Below are 19,516 nucleotides of genomic sequence, written 5' to 3'. Positions count from 1 at the left end.
GCTTGTTTGGATGTGTGGGGTTTCTGTGCTTTTTTTTCTTTTTTTAAAACAAAAGGGCTTACGTCCCCATTGAAAATAATGAGGACTTGCCGTGCACATAGAACAGATATCAAATCATACCAAGTGCATCGTTTGTTAACAATAAGAATATTAAAAAAAGTGGTAGGACTCAGGTGTTAGGTAAGATTAAGTAGCGTTGGAGCCTGTGAGGCTGGATCTATCATTGGTCAGAGTTTTTTCTTTTCTTTTGTTTTTTTTTTTTTTTTTGCATGTTGGGGGTTGAGATGAAGAGGTCTGTGTTCCGTGGTGACAGCAAGACTCAGGATTTACATGCTGCTGCTGTGCCGACAGTAAAACAGCGTCCTGATATCCTGAGGGTGAGATTCTGACAAGAACTCGTCATCCAGAGCCCTTCGGGAGATCAGCCCTTTTATTGTAGATGTCCGCTGTCAGACTCAGGCATACGGGTGATGTTCATCAAGTTCATCAAGTTTTTTTGCATGCAAGCTTACAGTATGTGCAAGTTTTAGGGGGTTTTTTTTGTGCGTTATGTTTGCATGTATTCAGTTGCCTAAATTGGAGTCTCTGTCCCCGATGAACCAACGCATGTGGAAGCAGAGGGCGAGGAAGCCGGTTCCCAGGAGGTCGCCCAGAGCGGTCAGGTACGGGATGGAGAAGTTGTCGGGGTCCATGCCTCGGCCCCACATCCAGTGAACCATCCAGTCAGCCAGGTACAGGAGGATTGCGACCTGCAGCAGAGACAATTTAAGCACGTTGTGCCTAGACTCAGCAACATGCCGCGATCTGCCAAGATGCTAAAGCATTTTTGTAACACAATTATTGGAAATCAACCACAAAGTATCTGGATTATTTTTCTACTTTCAGTTTTTGCAACCAGTGAATTTAATCATCAATGAAACATCAGTTTAAAAATGTATATCCTCCTGCTGGACAAAATCGTTAAAAGCAACAGTAATACCGCAGGGCAGACGTCACCTAACTGTTTACGCTCTGGGTAGACGACGGGTGCTTGCTCCGTCCAGCAGAAACAGTAACTTGCTCAGTATCTAACATTCAGCTCTTACAATTTGAACTGGTGATTGTTGAAATATAAGGAAATGGAGAAATTACAAGAGGAAATGAAGATGAGGAGGACAAAATGGAGGAAGAAGAAAGAGTCGGACAAAAAAGCTGGCGTTGTGCGAGTGCTGCTTGGAAATATGAATCCGACAGTATGCTTCACAGAGCTCCATTTTCTAACTAAAGTTGCATACAGTTAGCATCAGGATCATAATATTTTATAAGATATATTAAAATGGTGACTTACAAACACATAAACACGCTTCATTGTCACTGAAAACATCCATTTATTATCCTCCAATCTGTTTTGCGATAGCTTCTGCTAATAGGGCTGGCTCCTGCTAACTTTGTTAGCTTCTGCTAATGGTGTTAGCTCTAGCTACATAGTGAACAGTAAATTACAAGCCAATCACACCTGATGGTGACCTTCGTAGGTGAAAAGCCCCCCAAAAAACCAATAAAGTTACACAATTTTTCAAGTTTTTACGCATTACTAACAACAACAACAATGTCCAGAGATTAACTGGAAAATCCCGACGTATTGAGGCCAACTAGTTCAGCTCATCATGGATCTCTTTAAGGTCTGAAAGATAACAGCAAGGAACATATACAGTTTGACTTAACCCTCCTGTTATGTTCGTTTCTAGGGTACAGCAAAAATGTTTGTGGGTCAATTTGACACAGGGAGTGTTTAATCACGCAATAGTGTCAGAAACCAAAAATTCCTCCATAACATTTTTGTATCTGATTATTAACTCCAATACTAACCATTTCAACCAATATTTGTGCAATGATGTTTTTTTATTTCTCAGAAATTAAGGATCAATGACGACAACCAACTCATTTACTCATTTGGACTTAAAAAATGGAATTTACATTTTTTATGTCCACTGAAAAAAACCTACAAACAAAAAAACTAATTTTCTTGAAATTGATCTTTGGTAAAATTTTTTATATTACAGTTTTTTTTTTCAATGGGTGATATTTATAATTGAATTTGAGACACACAAACTGTTCTGGGTCAAATTGACCCGCTGATTAAAATCAAGATAAATGAGTCATGCAGAGAGTATTTATGTTTTCCTCCACTTCTGCTGAGTGTCACTCAGTGTGGGTGGAGTTTGCCCACAAGAACAGAAAAGGTTCCCGTCAAAAGTTGTGTGAACACCTGCTTTCTCGCAGTTTTCTAGTGAAGTAAAGAGAATAGTGAGAAAGTGGGCTTGTGGGGGTGCACATGCGCATGTATGTGTGTGGTGTGTTGTGTTTGTGTGTGTGTGGTGAAATATGGTTCATAGCTGCAAGGAAACATATAGAATTGGACATTTTTTAATCATTTTTTGCACTTTAACCTGACTGCCGGGTCAAATTGACCCGAACAGTATCTATGTATAAAGTAGACCTAGGGGTTGGTACAAATGTGTAAAATGAATAAATTTTCAATTTATATATAGAGTGCACCTATTTAGACAAATAGGAAAAGTTTCATGCAAAAAAAATACTTCCAACTATTTAAAACAAAAAGTAAACTTTAAAACGGGTCAATTTGACCCACAACATAACAGGAGGGTTAAATAAAGCATGTAATTTTTCATTGCAAATTCAAATAGCTCACTGGACATTAAAATGTTTTTGTTCAGTCTTCATTTTGATACAGCTTTCATAAACACCCTATTTTTGTTTATGAAGGACAGAAGGCCGTTATCTGTTTCACAGTGGGATATATTTATGAGGTGTGTGTGTGTGTACCTGCAGTAGAGCAGCTACCAGGTAGAAGGTGACGAAGATGGGGGTCAGAGTGGTGTGACCCCCTCTCAGGGAGTTAATGGTGTAGAGGAAGATGATGTGACCCGGGGCAACCAGGAAGAAGAGAACACGGGCAGATCGAGAGTTCACAGCTGGAGAAGAGAAGGGATAACATGACTGAAGGTGGCTTCATGGTGTTTCTGCATTCAGTGAAATACAAACATAGTCCTTTACACATTTGATCCCCTTACAACCACAACATTCAAACTGAATGAAACATTTTATCTGATAGACCAACACAGAGGGGATACGGCTTTGGAGCTTTGCACATCTACAACTTCTGTATGTACAGTATATGTGTATGTATATATTTGACGTTTTTTTTATATATATACATGTATATATATAAAAAATGAGTATTCTTCCAGAACAGGAACATTTACGTCCGATGTCAGTAACATGTTACTGACATCGGACCACTTTTTTCAGTAACAAGTAATCTAATGCGTTGCTATTTCAAATCCAGTAGTCAGACTACAGTTACTTATCGAAATCCTTTTATGTTACTATTTTCTTTTGTAATTTAATTTTATTTCCTCTACATGTCTTGGGGAGTGACCACCGTTTCCATGTGACAGTATCAGCAGCGACAGAAACAAAAACAATAGAGAGAGATGCGCATTTTGTTGCTGTAAAAACAGGAACTATTTGGAGTTTCGCTCGCCAAGTCCGATTATTATAAGCAGCTTTGGGCTTGTTTTTTCTAAAGTTGCTTGCAGATTTGATGAGTCGCAGGCTGCGCATAAACTTCAGAATTTGTCTGACATCCAGTTAGTTTTAATCAGACTCTCCCTGTCCATCGTCTCCTGGCTGATCCGTCCCGCTGTGTTTTTGTTAATATCATAATATATTTGCTGTGAATTACCTCGAGCTTCGCGCTGCGCTCCAGAAAACTGCAAACATCGAGACTAATATGAGCAGCACAATAATCGTGAAAACAGCCACAAATGAAAGTGTCTGTAAAATTGTGCCACTAAACGCCATTATAATTATTAATATTAAGATAAGTGTCACAAATCTGTGCAGCGGGACATCTGGGCCGTAACGTAGAACCTGGATGCTGGGGCGGGGGAGGGAGGACAGGGCTCTACAATTCATTTATAGTTTTCTAGTCAATACTGGAACACACAAAAACACAAAATTACTAAAGTTTTTTTGTACTGTTGCAACCTTTAAACAATCTCCCCTTCAGTTCAACCTTATAACTGGAGATACATTGTTGATGTTACCATTATAAAATAATTTGCAATTAATTAAGTTTTGGCAAAGCTCAATGTAATTTTCAATGTTACTTTCCAAATCAAGTAATCAGTAATCTAACTAAGTTACTTTTTCAAGGGGTAATCAGTAATCCGATTAAAGTTACTTTTTCAAAGTAACTATGCCATCACTGTCCCCACAGCATGTGATACCAACTCCATGTTACACTGCAGGGATTGTGTGCTCAAGTTCTCTGCCACACAAAGTTTCCAGCATGAAGGCTAAAAAGCTCAGCTTTGGTCTAATCTGACCAGAGAGCTTTCTTCTGCCTGTTTTCTATGATGACATGCTGACAGGATAATTCAGAACCGTTTAATTTAATATTTTGTAGTAAATAATACAAAGAAAATTACCCTGAACGCATTTTACAATGTTATATCAGACAGAAAAAGGCTAAAGGTACCTCACAGATTTCAAAATTAAAGAAAAAATATAAATCACAGGTTAGCTGGTTCTTAATGATGATGCAGATACTCATTCCTTTAATGTTTTATTGCAATCTTTCCTTCCTGGAGCATCTGAACAAATGTTTTAATAGTTCACTGTATGACAACTCCCCTTAGTGGTGATATGAAAACTACGGATGAAGTGCTTCACTGAAAAGGTGAGTGAGATATTATAAATACTTTTTCATGGTTAATAAAAGCAGCACTGGATATGATGAACCTGCTGCATAGTGCATGCATCCTGATTGGTCATCTATGGTGAAAGGTGTGTACAGAAAACCGCGGAGCGATGCCTTGTCACTTACTGGAGCCGAAAAAGGAAGAGCAGGGTGTGGGACACTTCCTGGGCACCAGGTTGGGGTCCCCCAGGGGCAGCCCGTTCATGTGGAGATAGGTGGAGATCCGACTGGCCTGAACTGCCACCAGGTTGCCTCCTACACCTGCTCCACGTCAACACACCCACACACACACACACACGCACACAGGGGAGTGAGCCGTTTCACATATAGAGAGGTCTTTACTGCATGTCTTCTTTGTTTGTCTCCATTGCCTTACCGTTGATGACTGGAGTGAAAACAGCCATGCCAGCGAAATTTGGGTCGCTAACAGTCTTGTCAAGGATCAGACCTCCAACACTGAAAGAAAATGGAAAAGAAAGATGAGTTTTTATGTACCTGTTGTTATATCACCCAGTTTAGATCAATGGAATCAGACTGTAGTGCCTACCTGCTGATGGCCATGGCGATGATGACAGGTTCCCAGCCTGAATAGAGGACTTCTCTGGTAGCTGGGATCTTCCTGGCTATCAGGACCCACAAAGGACACATCGCCACAAACACCGCACACACCAGGGGGTTGGCGTAGTCATTGTACTCTGAATGGGAGGAGACACATTGATCTTCAACACCAGGCAGCTGATACTATTTTTTTTTACCATTTCTTTGTTTAGTTTCCTAGCTAAATATTTAGCATTGAGTTAAATATTTAGAGTTATAACAAATTTTTTAGTTTGCTAATAAAATATTTACCTTATTTAGCTTGCTGACTAAATGTTTAGTTTGGAGCTAAATATTTGTTTATCTAACTATATATTCAGTTTTATACTAAGTAAATACTTTGCTTTGTTTTTAGTTCGCTAACAAAATTTTTTTAGTTTGGAGCTAAAATATTTATTTTGCTAAAAAATATTTACATGGAGCTAAATATTTATTTTTCTAACTAAATATTCAGTTTTACTAGCCAAATATTTAGTTTGCTAACAAAAATTTTAATTTGGAGCTAAATACTTAGCTTAATTATTAAATATTTAGATTGAAACTGTGACATTTATAACTGAATGAAAGCATGACTGAAAAATGAACCTCCATTGTCTTTTTCTTATGGTAGATTAAATTAGCCAAATTATTGCTGTTAATTGTTGTCATCTTTACAAATGGCACTCCATGAAAAACATGTCTTCCTCGCAATTCTGCACAAATTTATGTAAATCACCTAAAATAGCAAAAGTACATTGAAATTTGTGATATAAACACAAGTGCAAATACTTTTGCATCTTCGGTGATGCAGTGTTACTCCTCTGACACCGCAGGAGACTCCAAAGCCTAAAAAAAACCCCTACAAAAAACACAACATCCGAGTAGACAAGAGTCCCAGACACCAGCTGTGTTTGTGTATCTGAGCAAAAAATATCCCAAATATGCTCAGCAGAGCAGCCCAGTGCAGCGCTTAAAGGGAGTGAGCTTGTTTTTTGGGACAGTCTCTGACAGATCCAAGACTTACAGGATTACAGTACGCTCTGTGGGCCTGTCTGTTAGTCTGTCTGCGGTGTGGAAACTGTAGCTCTGGAGCTGGGTGTGTCGCCGGCCAAGTCGCCGCCGCAGTGCTGACGGCAAACTGTGGAGATTCTCACCCAAAAACACAGCAAGATTAGGCGTGGGAGGGCTTTCATCCTTATTTACCCCACACAGGCAGGAGCAGAGCCACATTTTACACAAGCTGCACACGCTGCTGCACCCTGTCGCTTCCTCACTGAAAGCCGTTTGGAAAGCTGTGCTTTAATGAGGATTTCTGTCTTTAAATGCCACCTGGCAGTTGGCTCTATCAGTGGTGGAAGGATTCATCTAAGCCGGAAATTGCAACAAACTAAATAACTATGAGAAAGAATAAATCCCTGCTGTTTCATAACGTGTGCTGCTTTAAAAGCCACAAAATACAAAACTGTTGAATTAATAAAGCCATAGTTTCATCACTGTGGATTGACAATGCCAAGTAAGAAAGAAACACACATTTGATTGTGGGTGTAAATTTCTGCTGCTCACATGGCCGACACGTTCTGCCGCTCAACGGACTAAACCAAGACTGAGCTATTTAACCGAAATAACAGGAAATTCTCACAAAGGAGTCAAATTGGCTCTTTAAAAAATAAAAATTCTTAACCACCTGGTAAACATGGTGGTGGTAGTATCATGCAGGATGTTTTGCATGTAGCTTCAGCTATTGCACCTGGTAACTATGTCTGAAATCTGGCTGTAGTGATGGACTCAGACCTGAACCCTCAGAGACACATAGAGACAGTTACAAAGTCAGCCTTCTATCACATAATGAGCATTCCCAGGATCAGAGGACTAATGTACAATCGAATTATAGAGAGAAATCGAGCTCAATGGGTGAAAATCCAGATGGAGTACCAAAGGGAAATGAGAAATAAGTGGAATTGCGTAGAAAGGCAATGGTTAGGCCACAATAAAGCAAACTTAGACACACAATTCATATTATTGACATTCTTTAAAGCTGTAAAATCTTTGCAGCTTGGGACAGGAATATCTTTAATCATTAGAAAGTCAAAATTAATTAATTTCTCATCAGTGATGAGAGATTCATTAATTTCACACTCTCTGTGACAGAGTTTCTGTCACAGAGAGTGTTTACATGAAGCAGGCAGACTTTAACTGTGACATTATTTACAGGTAAGGTGTGTAGCGCGTGTTACCTAGCTTCTTGTAGAGCCCTGTTGAGATGCCTGCCAGCAGGGACAAGGTAATCAGGTCTCCGAGGCTAGCGGCGATGGGTGTGGCCACGTTGTCTGGGTTGATGCCGACTTTTCTCGACGCGACAATCACGCCGATCATGATGAGACCTGTGGAGTTTAGAGTTCGACCAGTCAGAGCCAGGAAGACATTACTTCTTAGCTCCCCAACCAACCAACCAACCAACCAACCAATTAAAGGTTTGTGTCAAACAGACAATACAACTAACATGAACAACCAATATACTCCAACAGATAATAAACATGCCATCATTATGATCCTTGGTGGCAATGGTCGCAAAGAAGTGCCAGCAATAACTGTCTTAGAAAGGAGAACTGTCTTTTCCATCACTGTAGAAGCATGTTGGATCCCTCTTCTTTGCAAAATTGTTTCTATTTAGCCACATTGTAGGGCTTTCAAACATGAATCCAGGGGTAGAAATTAGCACCCGCCACTGGCCAAATGCGGGTAAAAGTATGAAGTGGCGTGTGGCGGGTTGACAATTTAATCAGAAAAAAAAAAGAAGCTGTATTCAGTTTGAACTTCTGTCCAGGGGAGGACTGACTGTCTGGAGTCCAGACTGATGTACATAATGTCCATATCTGGCGGCCCTACGCTGTCATAATGTAACAAAAAAATTATATTAAATCTAATTTGTATCGACCGCGACAGCCCATTGGTTGATTTTATTGACGGACATTGGGCTTATCCAATGAAATCCCTCAGTCCTCTTTAGCCGTTCCCCTCCCCTCTAAGTTTATAAATGCCGCCATTTCAGCTAACCGGAGTCCGAGAAAATGAGCGGATACGAGACGGGCGGGTCAGAAAAACTATGACAAAAGCTAAAAAGCGCATAAGCCCATTCAGAAAAATGTGTCAAACTAACCGATAAGTTTACCACACAAACTCTGACCGCTGGAACAGATTCAGTAGCAGACAAGGAGAGGGAATTAGCGATTCAGGGGCTTTATTATCGTTGGAGGAGGATGATGAGAGAGACGTGACCAGGGACAGATTGAGGAAGAGTTCAGATTAGCTGCTGCTGCCCGGTAAGGAGTGAAAATGTTCATAAAGAAAAAGTTTCATGCATGTAGGAAGGCAGGTGTGTGTGAGGGGGAAGCTAACACTAAGCTCCAGGTGTCAGAAAAACTCTGGAGTAACACAAGAATGATGACGGGATTAATAATGAGCACGTTCATTATTAATGACATGATAATGACTATATATAACTAAAATTATATTTTAGTAATAATTGTTCATTTCAATAGAAAACATAAGTAAGGGAAAACAAATAAAACAGTTAGAAAACAGCTAATGATACAATTTAAAAATATTTTAAAAATGACCAGACACATCTTTAATAAATACTATCAAAATTTGGAAATGTTCAACATATGATTGCAAGAATGTTAGGGTTGTGTAGTTAAAGTTTGCTGTTAGCAATTACTTCAAATGAACTTATTGCACTACAACCCTGTTAAGGTGTCCATGCTTTATGTTAAATTATTCTGTATATGTACATCTGTATGGTAAACTTATTGTCAGTAAATTGGTTTTCATAGAGTTAAGAATAAATCACACATTTTCTATCATTTGCTTGTACTTGTCGGGTTTGTAATAGGAAAAAAAAAACAGTGGCTGGTGAAAAATTTTAATTTCCACCCCTGCATGAATCTCTTATTTAAGGTCATGCCACAGCACCTTGTTTGGCTTGAAGTCCAGACTTTGACTAGGCCATTCCAAACCCTTAAATTTGTTGTTTTTTTAGCTATTTAAAAGTAGATTTGCTGTTGTGCCTCTGATCTTCATCCTATAGGAAAGCTTGAACTTAAGGTCACAAGCTTGAGACGTTTTCCTCAAGGATTCTCTCCTAGAGAGCAGAATTCTTCATGTTTCAACAAGTCATCTAGCCTCTGGCAGTGGCCACTCAAAGAAATTCTGGAGGTGAAAGTATGTCTTTAGAAAAATGAAGCAAACATGGCAAACTGAGGTTTTAGAGATTTGCTGTTTTTTTTAAACACCTGTCCAAAGTGAGATGTTCATAAAGTGTGTGGAGATTGTATTTTTACTCTAGCAGTGACATTCAGGCCAACATGCCCATTTTGGCTATTTGCACCAGAAACTACATCAGGTGTGCATATTTTTGATGGATTTCTCCAGATCAGTCTCACTTCATCCTGAGAATGTTTCTAATATCCTGTAATCTGAAATAATATGCTACAGTGTGAAAGGAAAGTTGTTGAAGAACCTTTTACCTTAACAATCAGAATGGTTTTGTTTTGAATTTTAATGTCGCTCACCTCAGTGTTACTACCATCTGCTGGGCGGCATGGGCATTGCAGTGTTTTGAAAGCAACGCTATTGCTAGGAAAATCCTACTTGAACGACTGAACTTCCTCAGAGGTTAGTTAGATTCACGTTAATTGATGGCGGTTGTGAACTCAAGTGGTGAAAATTAAAATCAAGGATTATTTTGTATGTGGCAGTTTTACATATTTTCCAGGCACATTATGTCACTTTATAGCACATGTTCCCTTCAGTTATTATAAATGCTGTATATATCAAATATGTCTTAAAAGAAATTTGACTTCATATTCAAGTTGGATCTCTGTCTCTTTCTCAAACTCCGCCTTCAGGAAGTCATCACAACATGATTCCTTTATTAACTATTTAACAACATGTTTACCAGTGTTTCACTGAGAAGTATCTCCTATGATGAGATCAGTAGATGAGTAGTTCCACCAGGTGTTTGCTAATTGCTGCTGGCTAGTCTGAAGGAGCTGAGTGGGGGAGGGCTGCACTGTGAGGAGGAAGCTCTGAAGTTTGGAAGCTGCAGCTCAGAGGAGGAGCTTCATTTTGATGGCGGGGCTAGGTCCACCCAGTTGTTTTTCCATAGCTGAATGGTTGCCATGGGAGATTGAAGGATTTATCAAACAAACGTAAAAGAATCAAGGCAACACCCCATGTATGTTTTTGATGGGGGAATAACTTTACAACATGATGTACAGCTTATAAAAAGTGGATTTTACACAACACTGCCCATTTAACAAAGTATCAGTTTAAGGGATCACAGATTAATTCACCTTTTTTATTTTCACGTTTTCCCCTCGGTAGACTGGCTTGTTTTACAGCTGGAATTCACAAAATGTTCAAACACATCAGAAGGGAATAAAGATCTAAAATGAGTTTCAGTGTCAGAAAGATCTACAATTTCACAAGACCACCCTTCGAAGCATTTACCTTCGTCAGTGTTTTTCTGACACGCTCAAGGTTCAAACAGAAGCTTCCCTGAGGAACTATTACTGTCTAATTCTCTTGGCAGGGACAGAAAGAGCGACAATAAGCCTGACTGGTCTGACGACACAGCTTTCACACAGTAAACACAACGAGCAGGTTCCCGTGCGGCGAGCGTACCCAGGAGTAGCGATGCGATGAAGGCAGTGGCCATGCTGGAGGCACACAGCAGCACTGCATGGCCCAGCTTGAACTGTCCCTCTGGGAGCCAGCCAAAGATTACAGCAGCTATGGAAGCCAGGAACCCCACAACTGTGGCCTGGACCTGCATGCAAACACACACACACACACACACACACATTAAAATGGCTCATGTAGATTTCATTTCAGCTAACATTTAAAGTGCTGATGAATGAGACTATCCCGTTTCATTGGAGAAGCTTTCAATCAATCAACGTGAACCCAGCAGAGAGTTGAACCCATACAATACTCACAACTATGCAATTACCACAACTAGTGGACAAAAAATACATTTGTTTTTTTAAAATCAGCAGCTGTGAGAGAACACAAGCACCTGTTGGTCGCCCTGTCAGATTTCACCTCCTTGAAGCGTGTTGAGGTTACGCTCCAAGGGTTCCAGGAAACATGACGGACATTTAAATATTACATAATCATAAGCTACATCATGTGGCAGCAGAGTGAAGAGCACTTCACAGAAACCAAAACTAGAGACAGTATTTATTTTGTCATTACAGGCCAGCCTCCAGAAGCAGATTTCTAGGGTGTTACTGTGCTCTCTTTATCCTCCTCCTTTGCCTCCTCTATTCTTTTCTCCTTCTGTCCCTTTAAACTTTTCGTCCCATCTTTACCCCTTTTTTTCTCCCCTTTTTTTTCCATCTCCATTGCACTTGAAATAAACCCAAAGCAATTTCTAAAAATCTCAAGTGAAGCATTAGAGGGAAAGCTGCAATGCTCCACTCAGGAAAGTAAATATGCTGAACAGGAAAAAAAACGAAAAAGAGGGTAGCCTAGAAATAACTTACTTGGAAATATCATTAAGTTGAAATTAGTTATATAAGATTATTATCTTTCGATAACAGCTTGCTTTATTTGATAATGCCTCAATGATATATTTATTCAAGATAAAGTTTGTTTTCTGACTTCGATGTTTACATTGTACCGAGGATTGCGATGGAGACAACTGGTTCTTACTCACACAGTGCTGCTACAGCAACAAAAAATGTTCCTCCCCCCCCCCCAAGTGTCAACTGAACTTAACCTTAACTTTGACACGTAAACATGCTTTAACTTTAAGTTCTGGTTATACGGTTACAGGAGTTTCTCTACAGGACACTGAACCTCAGTCCCAGTCTGAACCTGAAACCTCTAACAGTTTTTCTTCCAGTTTTTGCTCCAGAAAAGATTCCCAGCAGAATGATGGTGCCATCATCCTATTTCACCATGTAGATGTTGTGATCATGATGAGATACAGTGTGAGGTATTTTGAAATATTTCCTCCGCACATAACGGAGGAAATATATATGGGTCCTGTATTTAGAACCAGAAAGTCAAATTTTGGTCTTGAATAATCATGACACCTTGTTTCATGTTTGCTTTGTCCTTATATGTCTTGTAGCGAACTACAAACTTAATCTTCTAAGCCTTTTTTTCTCAAGCATGAGTTTTTTTCTTGCCACTTATACCTTCACAGAGCAGCTGTATTTAAGACAATATTGACAATGTTTACTAGGTAGGAAAAGACTAACAGCCACTGCTTGCACAGGATTGTTTCAAATATCACAGTAAAGGATGCTGACACACCACAGTTTTTGAAAATTTTGCATTAATTCTCTTAAATTTTGAACTATTTTGTGTTGCGTAAGAAAAACATCCTATAAAATACATTTACAGTTTCATGATTGTAAGTTGACAAAATCTAAAAAAAAACAAAAACAACTTAAAGTGATATGAGTACCTTTGGAAAGCAATGTAAGTCATCATGTCATTTTGAAAAAAAAGAACTGCGTATAATAATGTCTATTTTATCCAAATAGGCATTATACAGGCTATTTGCATATGTCACTGGTTCTATTGGGAAGTTAACAACCTGTGGTCAGTCATCCCTGAACAGTCAGGTGGATGTAAGTAAACCTACTATATAGAACATACGTCCTGTATCGTGAGGTTAAGCACATCGTTGCTACATTTACCTGGATGAGGGCCAAGTTCCCTACGATCATCTTCCACATGTCCTTGGCTGTGTCCATCTGACCAATATTAGCCTGAAAAGGAGAAAGACACAGAGCTTATTATCTTTTCTTTCAGTGTTCGTGTGTGGGGGGGTGTTTGTGTGTGTGTGTGTTGTTGGGTGGTTTACAGCTAGCACAAGCTGCTGATCCCATGAGAACAATAAAGTGTCAGTAGTCATGACAAAGACGCTCTGATCTGATCCCCCATCCTGATGCCGTCTCCACTTATCTCATCTCTTTTTTTCAAACAAACACACACACTGATGGTCTCAAGAGTCAAGTGGCCGTGGCCACAGTGGTCCACTGTGTGTTCAGAGTGCAATGATCCAAACGCCGTCCACAGTGAGAGGATACAAACAGATGGCCTGCTCTTCCATCCTGACCTCTCGCTTACAGATACACAGGAAGGGGAAAGGGGTGGAGAGCGATGGGGGGTTCTGGAACTATGAGAACTAGTTGTGAACACATCCACAACCTACACACACGTTACACTAAATGTTAGATTAAACACCAAACTGGGATTTTTATCTGGTAGAACATGACAAAGTAGAGAATCGGCTGATTCACGTTATATGTGGGCCGGTCACAATAACAAATTTTGCTTGGCGAAAGTCCCAGAAATGATCACGATAAGCTTTAACATTGTTGTAGCTTGCCCTCTACAAGACGGATTAACTTTAATTTTATGCAACACCCCACACTGGAACTGGAAGACATTTTAAATATTCAACATAAAACACAACAACCAAAAACAATAAATCAAAAGGAACTTAAAAACCAAACACAACCAAGACAATAAATAAAATGATTGACGAAGTCTCTGTAAACAAAATTGTCCTTCAAAAAGGACAAGAAACATTAATCATCAGAAAGGAGATTTCTTCATTCCCTTCCAATTTTGAATTTTTCATCCAATTAACTGATTAACTGCTTAGTGTGACAGGCTTACTTATTTATTGTATCAATGACTGGAAGCAGTATATAAATATTAATCAAGATTAGAATGCCTTTTCAACTTTAAAGATTTGAAACTAATAATCAAAGATAAATTGTCAAAATACCAGTGAAAACATGCAGAAGACGTGTAGCTAATTATGTAGCTATTATAACAAGGTAAGCTGTACCATTGTCTCCTTAGCAACAGCACACATTCAGCTGTGTGTGACTTCATCAGTTCAGTTGTTGCTTAGCTACAGACGGTGTGTACGCTTAGTATGTTTCAGCAGTTTCTCAGCTGGTATACCAGAAAAAACAAAAAGTTGTTGGAAATGGATACTAGCACACTGCAAAACATAAAATCTTACCAAGTCCAATTTCTAGTGTCAATATCCTAGTACACTTGAAACAACACTAAACTAACATACTAGTAACTTTTCAGCAAGATATAAGAGCTATTGACAGTTTTCCCATTGTATAACATGGGAAGAAAAGTGTCGTTTTCTTTTTTTTTCACGTTTTGAGAAGGGAATGGGAATGCAGTGGGACTCTTTTGCAAGACCTCCTCTTGCCAAAGACGATCAGTAAAAATGTTTTTTTTTTTAGAAGTAGCATAGGATCTATGTTACAACTAATTGTTGGAGTGACACCATTCTCACCAGAATCGTGATGTTCTTCTCAAAAATTAGAGAAAACACCTTAAATCATGACCATTTGTTACCCAAATGAACAGCTAAGTGAGTGTAGGGAGGGGAGACAAGGAATTTTGGTGGAGTTTACAAAAGAACCTTAAAGTCAGGATTAGAAACAACAAGGAGGCGACAGCAGAGCAATAAAAGAGATGTGAGGTCAGGGGATGAAGAATGTTTCAAGTGGAGGAAGGTCTAGAGAAGCGGCACTGGAACACATTCTCCAGGCGGTTCAAAAGGTTCAGGAACACGCTCAGCATCTCCCCCTGCTGCCCTCTTGGCTAACAGACCTCTCATCTTCCATTGACCTGTAGCTTTCTGCTCATGTAGGTCTGTCAGACTCTTCACTGCCTGTTAAACCTTAAACTGACCCACAAGAAGATGTGAGTGCTGTGGAAGACATCCTGCCTTGTTGCAGTACCATATCATTTGGACAAATGCAGCGACGCTATGAGAATGCTCTTTAATGTCTGCAGTGTTTTTAACATCATTCAGCCGCTTTCCAGAAACTTCACAAGGCATAGGTGGAGACCTGGACTGTCACCAGCATGCGAAAGCTTAAAAGGGTCTTCTAACTTAACTTTATTTGAACTTTTTCCTTATTATAAGAAAGATATAGAATATCTAGAGTTTCTTCTGAGGGGCTGTTTAGGACAAAAACTCTCACACCCACTCCTACAAACTCACACACACACACACACACCCCCACAAGACTAAAGTTGTACATATACACTATTAAAATATCACACACACATACATACATATCGTTTAAAGTAAACAGACATACTAGACTGAATGAGATGTCAGAAATGTATGTGTGTGTGAACTAATACTAGACTGAATGAATTACAATACATGTATGTGAATGAGATACTTGTACTTGTCTGTATAAGAGGTGTTACAGAAGAGGCAGGGCATGATTTGGAGATCACATCAGGGGTAAAAAAATCTGTTGTAGGGTATATCACTGTAAGAGGAGGTGGTATACAAAGCATTTCACACTTTTTACATTGGATTTGTAGAAAATAACAATCGCATCCTTCTTTTTCCTCATCCAAACCTGGCTGTGCTTATTTTAGTCTACCACATCAAATCCTCCCTAAAGAAACATTACCTCACTGTTTACTATTGTAAACCGAAATATTTGAAAAGATGTGAATACTTTTGCAAAGCATTGCATATGATGGGCTTTTCAACACTGCACCGCCCTATTAAACAGCATAACAAGATCATGGACACAAAAAGCACAAGATCGTATGTCACAGAGGTGTCATGGAGGTGTCGTCACGGTAGTTTCACACCAAAACAACCAAGAACGTCATCTATGTGAGTCGGTGTTGGATAAAGACGTGGACTGAGGTGCACAGCCGTCACTTACAGGCCACACACACTGCCTCAGGCACTGATAAGAAGCTCCAGGCTGGACAGATAAAAGTGGAGGCTGTTTGGATGGTAATGAACTACGTGTACTATGCCACAGTCCGCCCAAATCTACTGTCTCAAGGTCACAGAAGAGGACTTGGCTGAGAATTTAGCAAAGGGGGAAAAAAAAGGTAAACAAGTTTTTGAGCAGACAGATTTCACCAGAAGCACAGTGTGGCTTTACATGGTGATGATGTGATTTCTTGAAGACTTTAGACACTGGAACATGGGCAATCTTTCACTGAAGAAGGACTCGTTTCTGAAACACAAGCCAAAAGTCATGACTTACATTTCAGGCCTTGCTTCACAAAAGTATTCACACCCTATAAACTTCTCTCATATTCTTTTGTGTTAGAACCACGAGCTTTATGTGACAGAACAACACAAAACACAACATGTTTGTGAAGTAGAAGATATTTTGCAAGTAAATAGAATCCACCTGTGTGGTTTAAATCCTGCTCTTCAACGAAGCGTCAGAGGTTTGCTAGAGAACATCAGTCACCAAGGAACACAGAATGCAGGACAGAATTATAACTCTAAGACATTTAAAACAGGGTTAGTTTAGGAAAGAAGATCATGTTTTCCCCTGACGAGATGCTGCCCTGGTTGGTTGCCCAAGGTGGCCGTATCAGAAATAGCCACTTCTTAATTTAATTAAGAAACTGAGGCAAAACTTAAAAGCTGCTGTTTACAGAGGCTCTCCGTCCAATCTTATTGAGCTATTGTATTGAAAAAATATCAGCCAAAATTTTTTATCTGTGTATGCGTGAAGTTGGTTGAGAAGTAAGCGCTCACTATGTTTTTAAGTTTTATTTGTAAAAATTTGAAAACAAACATTCATGTACCAGTGGCAGCCAGATGTGGATGGAAAAAAATAATCTAAACATAATCTAAAAACATTATTTAAAAAAACTGTATAATCAGTCAAGTCTGTTTTCAAAAATAGTGTATCTTAAATATAATCTGAATTATACAACATTTCCACCAACTGACTCTGAAGCTAATCATGTGTGGTTGGCAGGGAAAACAAACATTTGGCCAATCAGCATCACTGACTTCAGTTTCTTTGTGGTGCTTGGAGTTTTACCCCTGCCTTAGAAGATGCTGGAGATTTTTGGGTCGCTATGGTGATAAAGTTGATGATGGCAACAACAGTAGTCAAGGCGAAGTTAGACTAAATGGTGTCTGTCTATTATGAAGCTTGTGTTCACTTGCTAGTCTTGCTGGCAAATACTTGTAGTAAAAGTTAGTTTTACTAAGTATTGATTAAGAAGAAGGAATAAAAACGCAAAGTCAGTATTTTTTCATTGCAAAATGTTTTTGGTAAAAACATCTTTTTTATCTTCTTTCTGCTGATTTATAACATAAAATCCTAAATGCAATATTTCAAAGTTTCTGCAGTGCTAATGTGACAAAGTGTATGGATGTGAAAAGTCTTCCAAGGCATTGTATTTCCATTAAATAATTAACATATCAAAAGAAAAAAGAGATCAAAAGAGAATCAAATTAAAGGAACTAATAAAAGGAAATATGTACTCCAAGAGTCAGCCACTAATAGGGATTACATTATTTCCAGTAATAAGCACATTATGAAACTTGCAGTGGTCTTAATCTGCTCATAATGAGAGGTGGCATGGAAAAAAGTGTGGTCCTGCTGGGCCCCAGCCAGCAAAGAGGGTCCAGTCAGGCTTCAGCATAACCCACAGACTGGCTGAGTTTGGTGAAATATTCATGAAATGCTGCAGTAAGTGTTAGCATGTTGGTAAAACCAACCATGTTGGTATCTGCACTTTTCCTGGTGTTACGTCAGTCTGCATTTCCCCATCAATATGTGTTTCTGCTACTGCTCTGCACTGCCCAGGCAGAAAAACATGTTCATGCTCATTACAAGCTTGCTACTGTCAAGGTAGTGTTCATCACATGAATCGATATATGTACAATTTTTTCAGATAAATGGTAAGATAATTTTGCTAAAGTGGCATGGGTTTGTTGAGGCCAGGCCGAATGAGGAGAAATATGTTTTACAATAGGAAACCATAACGTTAGTAAGCTTAACGAAATCTTGAGTCTTAGAGTGTTTTCACACCTGAAGGTCCAGTAGATTCAGTTCAGCTGGAGATCAAATTTGTAGCATTTGCTACATTTTCACTTACTGCGGTTCGCATTCACACTGCACTGTGCCAAACCAAGCAAACCTTTTGAAAAACCTGTTGACTCTCTCGTCTGTGGTGGCACTGCACCAAAAACCTCTGAAGAAAATGACACAAAAACCTCTGAAAAAGACACTGAGCACAACAACTTCCTTCCTCAGCAAATGCAAAAAAGAATGGGAGTGGCATCAGAGTTTAGCGGTTGTAGGATTTCTCTGTCTTTGGCAAAAGACCACAAGCCGTTTCCCCCACTAATGCTACTCTTGCATGTTTGTTTTGGTTGTATTTACCCAGAATGCTATGCGCTACAGTCCAATTTCTGCTTCTGCAGCAATCTCCGCTCCACACTGGTCCTGTTCTGGTGCATTTGAACATCTTTATGTTTTTTTAATGTTATTTTTATGTCCATATTAACACCATGACACTTGAAATAAATAAAAAATAATAATGGTTTTGAATTTGGTTAGTTTATTTCATTTAGAACTGGGCTTGTTCTGTTTGTTACTTTTAGTTTCTGTACAATAAAGCTACTGATCCATCGCTCGATAGACAGGTCAATATAAAAATATCAATCATGTTTTTGTCCCATATTTGTATGACATTAAATGGAGTAAAATACTGAAAAAAACTGAATTAAATCACAACCCAAATATTCCACTTATGCCTATTATGTTGAACAATGATTGGGTCAATTCTGTTGAGTGAAAAATGAAATCAGATCAAGACAGTCCCCAATCGTACGTCTGACTCATCCTTTTTCCATTGCAATGCCTTTTTTTTAGTACGGTCATTCGACTACAGACAAAGATGCTGCCACATGTGATTAAACATGTTAGCAACAGAACACAATGCGCTTGCAGTGCTAATCAGCTTCATCGCCTCTTTCCCTCCAGTCAGTGGTAAGAATGTGGGGATTGGTGTACATGCATACAGTGCTACGCTAATACTCATATATGCTACAGATGCTATTGGTTAGCCATGCTAAAAGCATATTCCTCATTCAGAACAGAACAAAACAGATTTCCAAAAAATAACCATTAACTTTAACCTCTTCTATCCATTCTTTTATTTTTGTATCCACTTCCCAGTCCTGTTTGGGCTAAATTGGGCACTGTCTCCAGATTCACCAGTCTACTGCATGACCAACATAGAGTCAGTCGTGGGTTTCTGGATTGTGGGAGGAATCAGAGAAAACCCACTCACGCTCAGTGAAAACATAAA

The 19,516-nt window shown here is 39.2% G+C and overlaps 1 protein-coding gene across 1 annotated transcript in view; it reads right to left on the bottom strand.

The window, feature by feature from the left end:
- slc41a1 (solute carrier family 41 member 1) overlaps positions 1-19,516 on the bottom strand; it is a 31,314-nt gene continuing 11,798 nt past the window's right edge. The window contains exons 4-11 of the mRNA XM_032550066.1: positions 13,060-13,131; positions 11,030-11,174; positions 7,579-7,725; positions 5,316-5,463; positions 5,145-5,224; positions 4,895-5,029; positions 2,827-2,975; positions 1-749 (exon numbers count right to left, since the gene is read on the bottom strand). Of these exons, the coding sequence (XP_032405957.1) occupies positions 564-749; positions 2,827-2,975; positions 4,895-5,029; positions 5,145-5,224; positions 5,316-5,463; positions 7,579-7,725; positions 11,030-11,174; positions 13,060-13,131 (1,062 nt within the window). The 3' untranslated portion in view covers positions 1-563. The remainder of the gene's footprint in view (positions 750-2,826; positions 2,976-4,894; positions 5,030-5,144; positions 5,225-5,315; positions 5,464-7,578; positions 7,726-11,029; positions 11,175-13,059; positions 13,132-19,516) is intronic.

This window comes from Xiphophorus hellerii, chromosome 20, assembly GCF_003331165.1.
Source record: "Xiphophorus hellerii strain 12219 chromosome 20, Xiphophorus_hellerii-4.1, whole genome shotgun sequence".
Lineage (NCBI taxonomy): Eukaryota > Metazoa > Chordata > Actinopteri > Cyprinodontiformes > Poeciliidae > Xiphophorus > Xiphophorus hellerii.
This window is presented reverse-complemented; position numbering and strand designations above follow the sequence as displayed.